Consider the following 14370-nt stretch of genomic DNA (forward strand, 5'->3'; position numbering starts at 1 on the left):
TCAAAATATTTGCATATAAATCAAGATAAATAAAAAAAAAAACCACGTTCTGTCAACTTTGACTCTACCGAAATGGTCGAAAAACGCAATTGTAAGCTAAAAATCTTACAGTCTAGTAATATTCAGTCATTTATCTTCATTTTGAAACAAATTTGAAGTCTCTAGCACAATATGTAGATTTATGGTGAATTAAAAAAAAAAACTTTCCTTCCCTCCGCGCGCGGATTCTCCGCCGCAAATCTTCTAAATGTGTACGTCGCATTCTCGGAACATTTGCTCCATTTCATATTAGGCGTTTCATAGAGTTTTATATATGAAAATGTGTTCAATTTCATATAGAATACAACAAAAAATAATTGAAAGTTGTAGCTTTTCTCATTTTCGAAATATTTGCCTATAAAAAAAATATATTTAAGAAAATTCGACATTCGGTCAACTTTAAATGGTCGAAAACTGCAATTGTAAGCTAAAACTCTTACAGTATAGTAATATTCAATCATTTATCTTCATTTTGAAACAAATTAGAAGTCTCTAGAACAATATTTAGATTTATGGTGAATTTTTGAAAAACAAAATTTTTACGTCCACGCGTTACGAATTCATGTATCATTTTGTGATAATATTTTCTCTGTGTTGCTTTGATCATTTTACAATGTGTTATATACCAAAATGATTGCAATTTAGTGTACAATACAAAAAAAATTAACTTGGTAGCTTTAACCGTTTTGCTCACAGAGCGATTTGAATACAATTATATATGAAATTTGGTTTTCGCGCAATCATATATCGCATTATTTATATATGATAATGATAATTTTTTTCATTTCTGATGGTTGCATCTTAAACGAACTCTGAATCTTGAAAACTAAGCGCGCTGTGATTTTTTGAGAATAAAAATTTTTTTCCGCTTCCGCGCTCACTCTCCCCCCAGGCATACAGGAGACGATTTGTAATATACCGCTTAGGCGTTTAAGGGTTCATCAGCAATTGTTTCAGAAATGAAAGGCATTTGCAATTCTATGAAAATCATCTCAAGCAACCCCAACCATTTGTTTTTCTATAAAAAGTAATACCATCAATTAAACATACCAAGGACAAAAAACTTTATCAGGTAGATATTTTGTAAGCCCCTTGGAACCTTGAAAGCAATGAATTTTCTGAAAGGTGTGTCCCACACTTCCGGGGGTTCTGATTTAACTCAGATGTTTAGACAATACAGAGCTTGAGTCTTTTCAAAAGTAACTTAAGGGTGTGAAGTATATACACCTCTGCAAAGCCTAATAACCATAAAATGCTTATTTCATTCAGTAAATAATGGAGGAGTAAGATTGGCTGCAGGACCATTTAAGTCATCTCCCCACAGAGAACATGCTCGTAGATATTGGTGCGATGCCTCTGGTTCTACATTACCAAAATCTGCAGATTGGCTGTAAATATGCCTCACTGTCAAACTTCTCAGTTCCAGAAGTCCTTTATTCCTCTCACTGTTGGACTGTGGAACAGTCTCCCTTGGATGTCATGTAATTGGAACTCCAAAGGTTCAAGTGAAGATGCAATGCATCACTACCCTTATATTAGTCTCTCTGCATTTTTATACATTTTTATCAATTTATTTTTTCTTTTTAGTAATTAAGGTCTCTTCTTTCTCTACTTCCAAATGAACACCATATTCTTTGGAAGCTGGAATTTCAAGTCGATGACCCATATGGGTTTGTTCCATATGGATAGGATTCATCATCTTAATTAATAATATGTAGTAATAATATTCATGTAATACTGTATGCATATTTGATATACAAAACAACAGTTACATACAATATAATAATTTCTGCATTGGAGTTTGTTACAGGAGCTTTTGTATATGTTTGTCAGCTAATTGCTTGCCTTTTTAACTCCCTTTAACTTTAACTCAGCTTCCTCAAAAGAATTCTCAATATTTTCATCATTTTCAAGTTATGTAATGTCATTTTGATATATAACTATGTTTTATGATTGCTAGATTTTTTCTTTGCTGTATAAAACCGAATTTGTTGTAGGATTAATATTTTTCCAAACAGTGTAGCTTTCTTGCTGAAGGGGAAAGTTCATTTACACTTGTTAGACATAATAAAGCCTAGCCTACTTGTTGAACTACAGGCTGCTTTTTTATGAAATGTGAAGTTAATTTTTTTATGCACTGTATAATAAAGACTTATTGATATGCAGGCAGTCCCCGGTTATCAGCAGGGGTTCCGTTCCAATGGCTTGATAATAATGGGAAATCGACAATGTTTGGCACGTATCAACACTGATAACCAGTTAATGTCGCCTCTGTTAGGTATGTATTGATGCTGATAACAGAAAATTGGCAGCACATTTCGGAGCCGAAAATCAGCTATTTTTAGCACTAGACGAGCCCCGTAAAACCAGATCGCCGATAACTGAGGATGCTGATAACAGGGGACTACCTGGAGTATGTTTTATATACAGTAGTACCTCAGGATACGAAATTAATCCATTCCGAGTTAGCCTTCGTAACCTGATTTTTTCGTATCTTCAACCACATTTTACATGTAAATTGCCTAATTCGTTCCAAGCCCTACAAAAACACCCCAGTAAATTATATTTCCAGGCTTACAACACATGTTCTAGGGTTACGACGCCGATCTGACGGAAGAAATATGACTCCAAAAAAGCAAAATACTGTACATACTTGAGTAATATTAAACTGCAAGTAATGTTCAACCCCCTTTTTACTGCATATATTAGGACTTTAGCATATGTCCCTTAGCAGTAAGCCTAGCCTATGTTAGCAGTTGCTACGGTAGCCTAGTCTATGATTCTGACATCTAAATCTAAGAAGCTAAAAGCTTAGAATATGCCAATAAAGTATATAAAAAATCAGTTTGTACTAATTTCAAATAATTATTAATTAATCATAAACTATAATCATTAACTATAATACACAAACTATAATACACCAACAAACAAAATAAGCTTCCAACCTTTTGTTTACATTCAGCACTACGAGTACCGAATGATCGCCAAGCAACCACTTTTACCTAGCACACAGTTTAGTAATCATAAATTTTCATTCTCTCTCTTCAACTACTGAAACTACCAAACAGTAAAATAACCATTCATTTCTATTCTTTATTCTATCTTTACCTAATGGAGACAGGGAGTTATTGACAGCTATAATGAAACATATAATATTAAAACATCAGAAGAATTCTAGAAAATATTTGTTGGCTTCAATGATAGCAGTCTGATTTATTTTATATTTTATGATATCTAATTCCCAATTTTTTTTTTATTAAATGTATTGCATGTACTCATTTCAAATAATTATTAAGTAACCATTAACTGTAATAAACAAACAAACCCCCCAAAAAAAAATAAAACTTCCAACTTTTTGTTTACGTTCACACTACGAGTAGCGAATGATCGCCAAGCAACCACTTTTACCTAGCACACAGTACAGTACGTAATCAAATTTTCATTAATTCTCTTCCACTACTAAAACTAGCAAACCGCATAATAACCATTCATTTCTGTTCTTTATTCTATCTTTACCTAATGTTTTTTTTATTAAATGTATTGCATGAATAAGTTTTTCAATTTACAGCATCCTTTTACCAATAGAATACATAGAGCACATGGGGTGATGCTGACCAATAGGGGAGCAGGATCTTACGACGGTGACTAGCATCAGGAAGCAATGGGAGGGCGAGTCTACTTAGTTGGCGGCGCGCGAGTTTTAAAATTGTTCTCGGCGGTCTGTGCGAATCTCGGGACTTTACAAGAACAACCTTTCGTAACCTGAACTATTTTCGTATGTAGAGTAAAAAAATCTTCGCATTTGCTTTCGTAACTCTAATTTTTCGTAAGCTGGGACTTTTGTATGTTGAGGTACCACTGTATTAAACAATTACAGGCAGTCCCCAGTTATTGGTGGGGGTTCCATTCCGACGGCGTGATGACAAACAAAAATGTTGATTTTTGTCGTAGAGAAGCCCCAGAAAACTGGATCGCCGATAACCGGTGACTGTTTGTATTATTTTCAATTTAATGTTATTCATAGAAAGGAAGTTTCAGTTATTGAGATGTGTTTGTATAGGTTCATCAGCTGAATACCTGCCTTTTCCTTTTCCAACCGTATGGATGCAAGAATAAATAATTGGATAAAAATCACATGTCTTATTAATGTGTAGAGTGTTCCATTGTGGCTAAAAAAAAATAAAAATAGGCAGCAGAGAACGTAGAAGCAAGCAAACCTCATACGTACTACTATGAATAATGTTTGGAGAAGCCACCTCTGTGTATATTCTGTGTTTCAAGGTATATATACCATACTTATAAAGTATACCAGAAGTGTTGTCAGTGTGAAACATGAATACAGTATTATATATTATTGATGGAGAACTAAAAGGGTGTTTATGGTCCCCACTACAGATATTAGAAAATTTTGTATTTTCCATTTTCCAGAATATTTTTTTAACCCATGAGTATAGAATTCACTTTCATATTTTGATGTAAACTCATGATGTTATAGAAGATTGTCACTAACAAAGACATCAGAATCCTTCATACTTGAATGTTTGTTTGTTTGTTTTTTTCCCACCTTTTCACATTTTTTTTTTTAGACTGGCATACCTCCAAAAATAGTGTTCAGTTCTAAAAAGAGTTCTTGAAGATAATATAAAAAAATATTTATATTTAGGAGAGAGCATTTTCAATTTTTGGTGCCAGAGTTACACTAAGCTGGGAATGAGTCAAATCAAGTTCAGTAGCCCAAGGGTTTAAATTAAAGCCCATGAAATTGGAAGGCATAGACCCCTCAGTGGCATTCAGGAAAAACCATTCCATTCTGTTGGTCCTGAAGTTGGGAACATAGAAAAGGTAATCAATCTTCATATCTTTTTATCTTTGGGACTTTACCTACAAATTTTTGGACCTTTTCACTCTGGGCCCAGTAGCAGAAGCCTAGATGATGATATAACAGTAGTGAACCCCCAAGGGAAGGTTCTACTAACATAAGATTGGAGGTATAGTCTCTCTCTCTCTCTCTCTCTCTCTCTCTCTCTCTCTCTCTCTCTCCTCTCTCTCTCTCTCTCTCAAGCGGAAAGTGTGATGAGTACAAGTAGGGCCTAGTCAGATATTTTATTAGTGAATTGAGTCATAGGAAGTAGATTCAGAGGCACTGAGAATCGTGGTACTGGCAACCAGGCCATGCCTAACTTCACTCTGGATAGATCAGCTTGCTACCTATTGATGAGGGTCTATTCAATAAAGAGTAGATTCGTATTCCTGTAAGAACAAATATCAAATTTCAAAAAGTAATTTGTATTTTTCTTCGGGTACGAACCCACGCTTTCAAAGGGAAGTTTTATGCTCCTCTGCCCCTCCTTGTGGTTCTAATCTCTCTCCCAGTCATGTAATTGAGCAGTACTACAACAACCTGAATCACAAAATGGGAGAGCTAACCCAACTCAGGTCACAGGTAAATCCCCCCCCCCCCCACCCCCCCCCCCCCATTTATGCTGGTAGACAACCACAGCGCTTTGCACTGAGTATTCTCCATTTAGAGTAGGTTTGTATCCTAGAAAAATACAAATTTCTTTTAAGAATTGGATATTTTTGCAAAATTTCCTTAAGAGTTGTGTGGGTAAATTTAGCTAGGATTCTTTCCCCTAACAGTAAAATGGTATTGGTATTTTCAGGTGGATGTAACATTTAAGGGCTGTTGGATCAGTGGCCACAGCTGCACTGATGAGTGTATCAGCAGGCAGACAGTGAGTAGCTTGAAAGGGGATAAAAATCATATATTTTGTTGCTGTAGTGGCAACTATTGTAATCGTAATTTCTCTTGGATCCCAGCTGAAGAAGTTCCAGTTGTGTCCACTATCACTCCAGGTAAGTGAAGAGATTGAACATTTATTATAAAATAAAGAATAATTGTTCTGGGACTTTACAGTGTTGGAAAAGACATTTTTTTAATGTTTTTGAAGTTTTTTCACCTTTTTTAGTTTTTTTATGGAGCGCACTGTTAATAGAGGGATAGAAATATATCTTGTAGAGGCCTTTAATTCTAATATGATGTATCAACTTGGCAATGTTAAAACCACAGAAACCATTGTGTGAATACCTCATGTTCTCTTGGGAAAAGTTGCTGGTCAAGCACTTACAATCTGGTTTAGATTTCACATTCTACTCATTGTGAACTTCTTTATTGCATTGATTATACGATAATCCCGCGATTATCTGGAGCTCAATGTTATCTGACACACTTGGATCAAGGACCAAGAAGACTCCAAAGATATATATATATACATTTAAAAAAAATTAAAAACCACTCCCATGGTTGGCAGTGTTTTGTGTGTCGGGTAATGTTAATAACACATATAAGACTGAGTAAGAGTTTTAGGATGGTGAAGTAGCTTGGAGAAGTTTCCAAAAAGTGGTGAGGTGAATCAGATGGCTGGGTGCCATGGAAGAGGAGGGGTAATAAGGCTGTATAGAGGAACTCAGTCAAAGAAGGGGGGTATTTTGAAAGGTGGGTGGAGCTGGGGAGCAGTTTTCCCTGGCAGGGGGGTGATTGGGGGTGTTAGTGTTGGTTGGATGAAGAGGGCTCAGGTAGATGTCTGACTTGCTAGATCTTGTCTTGTTTCCTTTTTGTATATTTATGATAATTTATATTTTATTAAAGGGTATATATACAGTATTGTATTGTAACATTAATGAAAAATTGAAGCACAAAGAGAGAGAACAAACAGCAACTGCAGTATCACATGCACACTTTCCCTATTACTTATATTTGTTCATACACGAAACAAACCTTCGGTCTTAACATTAGGATTTACTAGCGCCAAGCTGGAAACCGGTAGAATTAAAATTACACTTGTGAGATCCAGGGACTAATGGCATCTATACCAGGTCACGGGCATGTATACCCAGAATGCCCACGGCTACCTGTGACCCATCAGTTATTTTCCTACCGCCTTTAAGATAAGACGTGTTACTGTCTATCTCATTTAAAGCCGGTTTTTCAGTTTGCCCGTTCTTTATCCATTTTCATTTTTTATTTTTCATTCCTTCTTTTTTCTCCAAGTGTGATCAGTGTGTGGTAAGAGTGTATACGTGGTATGATGGAGAATTTTGCCTCAACATCGGGATCGTCTACCGCTTCGAAGAGGAGACAAAGGAAATGCCCAGGAGTCAGTGGCTTCCCTTGTTCTAGGTTCCTAACCTCGGTGTCGACGGATCCTCATCCAACGTGTAGTAGGTGCAGGGAAAACGTATGTAACGGTTACTAATCCGTGTTCTGTTTGTCGCGGTTGGTCGGTGGAACAGTGGAAGAAGTTCTATGGAAAAGCCAATACAAAGAAAGGGGGTGACGCCATCTTTGGATGACCAAACCTTACCGGCTTTTCTTTTGTATCGTAATAAACCAGGCTGCTCCATATGTTTCTCCACCTGCTTTTGAATTGTCTCATACCCCTTCGGTTTCTCCTAGCGGTTCTGTATCGAAACGTCGGGAGGGGCCTTGGTAATTTTATGAATAATTTGCACTCTCCTTTCTTCCCAGCAAGTAGAGGGGGAGATCCGCCATCTTTGTTCCAGGCTCCTGCTACGCAAGCGCATAGGTTAGATGGTACGTGGTCAGCGCTAGGCCTACCAGGCGTACCAACCTTGGATGGTCTGCTTGCGCATTATATGACGTCACGGTTCCAGCAGGGTCCGGCAGCGCTGAATGTTCCTCATCCCCCGGGCTTGCAATTTATGGGAATTAATGCCGCTGCTTCACCATCCCACTCAGTATTTACAGCGATGCAGAACGTGGGAGGTAATTTGGCAGCAAACGTGCGGTTACCAGCAGAAACCTCTCAGTCTCTCCTACGAGAGGGATGACGTCACAACATACGTCACACTGAGATGGCAGGCGTGATGACGTCACAGACCGATTCTCGGCCTTTTCGCGGCTACCAGACGCTAATACGCCTTCTGATCCGTCAATGCAAACTGTAATGCAGAAGTTACAGGATAGAGGAGAGAATGAATAAGAGAGGCAAAAAGAAAGTGTGATTCGCCTTCTTCGTCTTCTTCCTCTAGTTCGGCGTCATCGCTAAGTCCGATAACGTCACGGCGAGCGCCAGTCAAGCGTTGGAGGAGGATTCGGGAGTTCCTAGCGGATCCTCGGGCCAAGAGGAGAAGAATCAATTCTTCCTCTTCTTCGGACGAAGACTGTCTTTTCCAAGTCAGCAAGAAGGTCGGAAAATCAGTGGCTATTAAGCACAAGGTTGCCAGACGAAGCCGTTCGCAAGAGTCCGAACAAGCGAGAGAGGTGACGGCCGGCGAGCTAGCGGCCGAGGCGGAGTTGCCAGTTCGGATCGCAAAAACTGCGATACCTCTGGTTAAAATCGACGTTGGCGGCGAAAGGTGCAGCAGAGGATGGAATGCAGGTCCCAGTTTTTTCGACCCGTAAGGCCGTTCAAAATACGTACGAAGGACGATAAGGCTCCTATTAAAAGTACGAAAAAATAGAGAGTTGGCAACCTCGGCGGATACGTTCGTGGAAGGCAGTGTCCGTCTGGATAGAAGGCGAGGCCGGGCTCGCCGACGCTCGAAAACGATGCCAATGCTAATAAAGACGAACTTACCTCTGTCTTAAGGGAGCCTTCATCTTGGAGATCTAGACGAGATTCTCGCTCTAGATCCGTGAGCAGAGAAAGAGTGAGACGTTCTCGTTCCCCTGCTGACTATCTGGGATCGAGCCAACAGCGGCCAGCAAAGATCAAAGAGGCCGCGGCCCGTAGGGGCAGGCGGCCGTGAATTCCGGCCGTCTGTCAGAAGATAGAGGCGAGACAACATCTCTCGTGACGGAGAGTGGTACACTAGAGCCGGAGGAAGGAGAAAACCAAGAGTTTCTGGCTCGTATGCAGAGGTTATTGATTTGATTCGTCAATTCAATAGCCTTTCGGAGAAGACAGAAACACCGGCCAGTATGCTTCCTCTGGAATTGACATGGCGTTTGGACTAAAGAGGGATACCAAGGTGTCGTATGAATTGCCTTGTTCGAGTCATGCGGAATCGGTCTTGCAACACGTAAACGCAAAGATTGCAGGGAGGGATAATTCCTTAAGATCTAATAGATCATTTAAATTTATTCCCCCTCCAATGATAAAGCAAAGGAAATATTATACGACACCGAAGGTCCCTTTGCTGTCTAGACAAATGAACCCTAATGTTGTAAGGTTAAGGAAAGCCTGGATTAACCTGGATCAGGTTAAAATGGAGTGCCCTCGATGACGTACCAAGAGGCTGCCACGTTAGAAGCAACAGCTTCTTCTGTCTTTCAGGCTGCGTCCTGGTTAGACCTTTGGTCAACAGCAGTGGCGAAAATTGCATCCTCGGAAGCAACAAGGAAAGTAGTGGATGAACCATTGTTCATTAGATTACTACAGTCAGGGTCCAAGGCGATTGCGTACCTGACAAACGTAAGTGCCAATGTTTGGGCAAATATCCTGCTATGAGGAGAGATGCAGCATTGGCTAGACTAAGCCGCAATGTGGATTTGGATTCCCTTTTGTAGCAATGAGGAATGGGGATATCTTGGAAATCGCAACTACTGTTGCCAGAGGTCATACTGGAAGAAGCTATTAGATAGAAGAAGGATGGACACTAACGATAGGTTGGTGCAACAGGCAGTTAGGAAAACCTCTAACAGTCAAACTATTCCTTTGGAGGGAAGACAACAGCAAGTGTCTCGAAGAAAACCCAGTGAGGAACATAGCATCCCTAATAGAGTCACAAGACCCTCTTCCCCAAAGAGGAGAACGCATCGGCCCTTCACAATAGAAACAACAGAGGAAGGGGCAATAGAGGAAGGGGGAGAGGCTCAAGAAGATAGGATGGGCGCCTCCCATCACTCGGCCACACCAGTGGGGGGTTGCCTGGCAAATCACTGGAAGGTGTGGCAGGAACTAGGGGCAGAGCAGTGGGTGGTGGATGTTCTCAGGATCGGGTATTTGATTCCGTTCGAGGGTAACCCCGCCCCTGACAGATCAACCATTACCCCACGTCACTTAGTATGCCCACAAATCTCAGAAGGCCACTATTCTGGCAGGACGGAGTGAAGAAAGATGATGGAAAAAGGAGCTGTGCAACAAGTATGCAGGTCCGACAAAAGGCTTTTACAGCAGGATTTTCCTGGTACCCAAAGCCAACGGGGAGTTGGAAAGACAGTAATAGACCTGTCAACGCTGAATCTGTTTATAAGGAAAACCCAGTTTCAAGATGGAAACTCCGAAAATGGTTCTACAAAGCAGTCAGAATCGGAGACTTTATGCTGACAGTCGATCTAAAGGACGCATACTTTCAGATACCAGTCCATCAGTCTTCAAGGAAATTTCTCCGCTTCAGTCTTGCAGGGAAAGCTTTCGAGTTCAAGGTCCTGTCTTCGGATTGACAACGTCCTCCTCAAGTTTTACAAGAGTGTTCACCCTCGTGTCGGCGTGGGCGCACGCTCAGGGGATCAGGCTGATAAGATATCTGGACGATTGGCTGGTGATAGCAAAGTCCAGGGAGAAATACTCAGGGACAGGGCGGCCCTCCTGCAGCTTTGTCACAGCCTAGGTATTGTGGTGAATCAGCAGAAGTCGCAGCTGGATCCAAGTCAACATTTGGAATATCTGGGAATGGTGATAGACACAACAGCCAAAGTATTCCCGACAGACCAAAGAGTACAGAAATGCAAACAAGTGGTGAATGCCTTTCTGGGAAAGCAGACACAAGCCACAAGACAGTGGCAGGTGGTGCTGGGAATCCTAACCTCCCTGGAGAAGCTAGTACCACAAGAAGGCTACACCTTCGGTCCCTACAATGGAGGATGAAGGAGTTTTGGTCACCAACAGTAGATCACCCGTACGAGCAAATTCCCTTGTCGGGCAGAAGTGAGGAAAGACGCTGCTGTGGTGGGTGGACGACGACAATCTGACAGTGGGTGTCCCCTTCAACAATCCTCCCCAGACCTCTTGCTGTTCTCGGATGCTCACTAGAAGGCTGGGGAGCCCATTATGGAGGAGTTGATGGTGTCAGCAAAATGGAGTTGCAAGGACAGAGAACTCCATATAAAACGTGCTGGAGTTGAAAGCAGCTTTCCTGGCTTCTACAAGAATTCAGGGAGAGAGTAAAGGGACACTCGGTGGTATTGATGTCAGACAAAACACCACAGTAGTAGCTTATATACACAAGCAAGGAGGCTAGTTTCTCGGCAGTTTACATGTGATGACAGTTCAACTTCACCAGTGGGCTATAGAGAACCTGGTAGACATCAAGGCCAGGTATATTCCGGAAAAAGAAACATAGTGGCCGACAAGTTGAGCCGCAGGGATCAGATTCTGGGAACGGAGTGGTCCCTACACCAACAGGTAGTGGACAGGATGCTCATGTTGTGGGAAGGACCGATCATAGACCTATTCGCAACCAGTACAACAAAAAGTTGGAGTGTATTGTTTCAGTAGTCCCGGACGCAGAGGCAGCAGCAGAAGATGCGCTACAACACCCCTGGGACAATCTGGACGTGTACGCATTTCCTCCATTTTGTCTAATCCGTCAGGTTCTGAACAGGGTATGCGGTCTCAGAACCTCAAGATGACCCTGGTAGCCCCGTTATGGCCGAAAGCAGAGTGGTTTTCCAGACCTACTGGAACTCCTAGTAGATGTGCCAAGAGGAGTTACCTCCATGGAGCAACCTTCTGTGTCAGCCTCACGTGGAGAGGTTACCACCAGTCGGTGAAGTCCCTATCGCTTCACGGGTGGTGGAGACTGTCAAGTATCTCCTCCGAGAGCGAGGGTTTTCGCAGAAAGCAGCAACTCAGATGGCAGGTAATATCAGAAAATCATCTGCGACAGTATACCAAGGGAAGTGGTCAGCATACTGTGATTGGTTTACAGACTTTCTGATATATCTCAGAACAGAAAAACATAAGTCTGTATCTGCAGTGAAGGGTACAGGGCTGCTCTAGCCTCAGTCTTAACGAATGAAAGGAGTGGACATATCGTCTTCATGGGAGTTGGCCATGCTGATGAGGAGCTTTGAACAGTCATGCCCACCAAAGGAGCTAAAAGCCCCAGATTGGGATCTGACCAAGGTACTGATAGTCTGACAAAACCCCCTTAGCGAACCGCTAAGGCAGTCCACGGATAGGAGCCTGACCCTGAAGACAGTCTTCTTATTGGCCCTGGCTTCAACCAAAAGGGTGGGGGAGCTACATGGCCTCTCATATCTCATAAAGCACTCGAGAGGTTGGAGATCAATGGTGTGTGAGTTTGTCCCAGAATTCGTGGCAAAGACCCAAATCCAACAATAGTAGACGGCAGATTCGACTCCTTTACCATACTTCCTTGGCAGACTTTGTAGACAACGACAAAGCTGAAATGCTCCTGTGCCCCGTCAGGGCACTAAGGGAGTACTTAGAGAACAAGGCACCTCAGGCCGGGTGCAGAGGTTGTTCGTAAGTACAGGACGGAACAAGAAGGAAGTGTCCAAGAATACATTATCATTTTGGCTAAGGGAGACAATCAGAATGCTTATACTGCAGAAGACAGAGGGTCAGATAGCCAGGTGGGAGCTAGAGCTCATGACATCAGGGGTGTGAGTGCTTCCCTGGCATTTAAGAAGAACATGTCTGTGGATTAAAAATTCTGAAAGCTGGCGGGGTGGTGGAATGCGCCAAACAACTTTCACCTCATTTTTATTTGAAAGATGTTGCCCATAGATCCTTGGACACCTTTTCCTTGGGTCCAGTGGTGGCGGCCCAACAAGTGATATAGTTCATCCAGTGCCCCTGGCGGGTCAGTTTTGCGTCTAGTCTAAGATGAAGGTATGAAAGTAGAATAAAGAATGGGATGACTGGTCCTTTTTTCTTTACTACTTTTCTTCCTACTCCTTTAACTACGGGCAATATGAAGGAGTACCGTCATGTGCTGAACGACTAGATGCAGGTGAGATGGTCAGCCATACTGTGAAAAAGCTATCTTAGCTGATGATATACTTTTCAGTAGCAACACACCCCTCTGGATAATAAGGAAAGAGGGGTGAAGGTGGATCCAGTCGCAAGGGACAAGAGTAAACAGTAGAATGGTATCTACACCAGTGGGAGGAAACCAATAGATCCGCTTATATCTTTGGTCCTAGGTTCATTGTCCATTCTCTAGAATTTCCTATATATTCGGAAATGGATAAGGTGGCAAACTTCCAGTCAGTTGTAGAGACTTACCTCCCTCCAATAGTAAGTCTATCCTAATGTTAAGACGAAGGTTTGTTCGTGTATGAACAAACCACTTTGTAACTAATTTGTATTTTTTCATAACTAACAAACCTGAGGTCTTAACAGTTAAAAAGGCCCCACCTCGAACCACCCCCTCCCTAGCAGTCTAAACTGGGTTAGAAATATAACTGTGGGGCTCCACAGGTAGCCGTGGGCATTCTGGGTATACATGCCCCGTGACCTGGTATAAGATGCCATTAGTCCCTGGATCTCACAAGTGTAATTTTAATTCTACCGGTTTCCAGCTTGGCGCTAGTAAATCCTAATGTTAAGACCTCAGGTTTGTTAGTTATGAAAAATACAAATTAGTTACAAATTTGGTATTTTATTTTGCACCACTATCATTTATATTTTTAGTTTTCTCATTTTTTTTTATTTGTTGACAACTTGAAAGATAAACACAGCCGTAGTAATAGGTTACATATGTACAAACACATTCGCTGCCATTGTTGAACTTGGTGGAGCTTGTTTTGTTTTGTGGTTTTGTGTTTGATTTTCCAAATTTTATCCAAGGATATGTTCACTATTTTACTGTAACTTGTATGTATTGAAATACATCTACCACAAAGGAAAAAAGAAGGGATACTAGATAGAGAGAGAGGTAGGTCAGGGGACTTATGTACATACATGCACACAATTCGCTGGAGTTGGTGAACTTGCTAGAGCTTGTGTTTTCATGCTTGATTTTTCACATTTTATGAAATATGTACACTAATACTCATAGACTGAAAAAAAAGAACATGGTAATGGAGGGAGAAAGGCCATCTTTACTTAAGATGTAAACACACTGTGTTATACACACGAGTTCATTATATGGCAAAATGAGTAAAACGAATGAAATACGTTGTATATACCTGTGTAGCATTCGACTTTGTATCTTGTAACCTCAACATTTTCATGAGTTGCATTTTCGATAGCCCAGACAATATTAGGCTAATGTTCTCAGTAATCCAATCTTGTTAAAAATGTTCTTTTCTTAACGAGTGAATTTCATTATATTTTATACACAAGAGTTCATTAGTATATGGCAAAATGAGTAAAACGAACGAAATACATTGTA

General features: G+C 41.1%; 1 protein-coding gene across 7 annotated transcripts in view; it reads left to right on the forward strand.

Moving 5' to 3' along the window:
* Positions 1-14370, forward strand: part of LOC135215499 (activin receptor type-2A-like) — a 196444-nt gene that overhangs the window by 95662 nt on the left and 86412 nt on the right. For all 7 annotated transcript variants that reach the window (XM_064250280.1, XM_064250291.1, XM_064250309.1 and 4 more), the window contains exon 4: positions 5703-5895. In XM_064250280.1, the coding sequence (XP_064106350.1) occupies positions 5703-5895 (193 nt within the window). The remainder of the gene's footprint in view (positions 1-5702; positions 5896-14370) is intronic.

Source organism: Macrobrachium nipponense, chromosome 19 (assembly GCF_015104395.2).
Source record: "Macrobrachium nipponense isolate FS-2020 chromosome 19, ASM1510439v2, whole genome shotgun sequence".
NCBI classification, from domain to species: Eukaryota; Metazoa; Arthropoda; class Malacostraca; order Decapoda; family Palaemonidae; genus Macrobrachium; species Macrobrachium nipponense.